Source organism: Ceratina calcarata, unplaced genomic scaffold, assembly GCF_001652005.2.
Source record: "Ceratina calcarata isolate Rehan_Ccalc_2016 unplaced genomic scaffold, ASM165200v1 scaffold529.2, whole genome shotgun sequence".
Taxonomy (NCBI): Eukaryota; Metazoa; Arthropoda; class Insecta; order Hymenoptera; family Apidae; genus Ceratina; species Ceratina calcarata.
This window is the reverse complement of record NW_017176441.1, coordinates 4,305-6,250: the sequence shown is the minus strand read 5'-3', so window position 1 is coordinate 6,250 and position 1,946 is coordinate 4,305. Positions and strand designations below refer to the sequence as shown.

General features: G+C 31.8%; 2 protein-coding genes across 2 annotated transcripts in view; one reads left to right on the top strand and one right to left on the bottom strand.

Moving 5' to 3' along the window:
* LOC108628541 (cyclin-dependent kinase 10-like) lies at positions 1-1,940 on the top strand. The gene is made up of 6 exons (XM_018030536.1): positions 1-35; positions 313-467; positions 554-1,154; positions 1,230-1,526; positions 1,605-1,738; positions 1,799-1,940. The coding sequence occupies exons 1-6, from the start codon at positions 26-28 to the stop codon at positions 1,832-1,834; spliced, it is 1,233 nt and encodes a 410-aa protein (XP_017886025.1). The 5' UTR covers positions 1-25; the 3' UTR covers positions 1,835-1,940.
* The window catches only part of LOC108628542 (ejaculatory bulb-specific protein 3-like), a 5,744-nt gene that overhangs the window by 2,905 nt on the left and 893 nt on the right, over positions 1-1,946 (bottom strand). The window lies entirely within an intron of this gene.

Below are 1,946 nucleotides of genomic sequence, written 5' to 3'. Positions count from 1 at the left end.
ATTTCTGTGAATATAATCAACCATAATGACGAAAGGTATAATTCAATTTCATTATAATCATAACGCAAATATTCTTAACTAGGTTAAATCATTGTCCTTTTGTTTATTACGCGTTATTTGAAATTATGATACTTGTAATATAAATAAAAGTTACTCAAGGTTCTCCAACCTTTATCAAATCTCCAATAGTATCGATATATAAATTTTTTGTTTACTATAGTAAATCTAGAAATTTATAATTATGTTTTGTACTGCATAAATGTATTCAAATATAAAATAATTTATTGACAGTAAGTTATACAAATTTTACAGATGAAACTTTGGAAAAGAAATCAGTGGAGAACAATGATAGTGACAAAAAAGCTATATCTGAATCAGGTCCTGATCCATCAGCACCAATAACTAGAAGAGGCGTATTAACGTCATTTTTAACTGGCAAACCAATGGAAATACCAGAACAAGACATTGTAATGATTTTATGATAATTTCTATGATTATTCTAATCATATGCATCAATACATGTGACTAACATTAATATTGTATATTTTCATAGCTAGGCAAATGTAGATTTGTATCTGAGTTTGAAAAACTAAATCGTATCGGTGAAGGTACTTACGGTATTGTTTACCGAGCAAGAGACACTAAAAATGATAAAGTGGTAGCATTGAAAAAAGTACGAATGGAACACGAGAAAGATGGTCTTCCAGTCAGTGGCCTAAGAGAAATATCTGTTCTACTGTCATGCCGTCATGAGAATATTGTACATTTAAGGGAAGTAGTAGTCGGCAGAAGTTTAGAGAGTATATTCCTTGCTATGGAATATTGTGAACAGGACTTAGCAAGTTTATTAGATAATATGCAAACTCCATTCTCAGAAAGTCAAGTCAAATGTATTGTTTTACAAGTGTTAAAGGGTTTACGTTATTTACACCACAATTTCATTGTACATAGAGATTTGAAAGTATCTAATCTCCTAATGACAGATAAAGGTTGTGTAAAAATTGCTGATTTTGGATTAGCTAGATGGTTTGGCTTACCTTTGAAACCAATGACACCTAGAGTAGTAACATTGTGGTACAGAGCACCAGAATTGTTATTGCAAGCTAAAACACAGACAACTTCTGTTGATATGTGGGCTGCAGGTTGCATTTTAGGTAGGTTTTATTTTCTCTTTCTGTTCTATTCTTCTTATTGGACTTAATAGAACCATTGAAATCTGTTTTTTTCAGGAGAACTGCTTGGGCATCGACCATTATTACCCGGGCGGTCAGAAATTCAGCAGTTAGAATTAATTGTTGATTTATTAGGTACACCTAGCGAAGCAATTTGGCCCGAGTTTAATACACTTCCCGCTTTACAAAACTTTACGTTAAAACAGCAGCCATATAATAATTTAAAACAAAGATTTCCATGGTTAAGCGCTGCTGGTTTAAGATTATTAAATTTCTTATTTATGTACGATCCAAAGAAAAGAGCTACTGCAGACGAATGTTTACAAAGCACCTATTTCAAAGAGGCACCTTTGCGTAAGAATCAGCATAATATTTGTATTATTGTATATTGAAAATTATTAATTATAAATTTACATTTAATTTTTCTTATAGCATGTGATCCCAAGCTTATGCCCACCTTTCCTCAACATAGAAACATGAAGAAGGCTGCCCCTCCAAAGGAAACTAGGGAACCAGAAACAACTGTCACAGACCAAACTAATAATTTACCTGCAATTTCAGATCTTGTAAGTCCTTTGTGCGTTTAATTAAAAGATTTTTAAAAATGAAGTCAATTTTTTTTACAGCTTGGTTCTCTAGTCAAGAAAAGACGAGTTGAATGAATTAAGATTGTATCTATAATTTTTCAAATGTAATCTAAGCTTCGTTTCTGATTTATATATATTTCATTGGAATCTGTACACTTCATTCACGACTTCTGAATTCATTCACAAC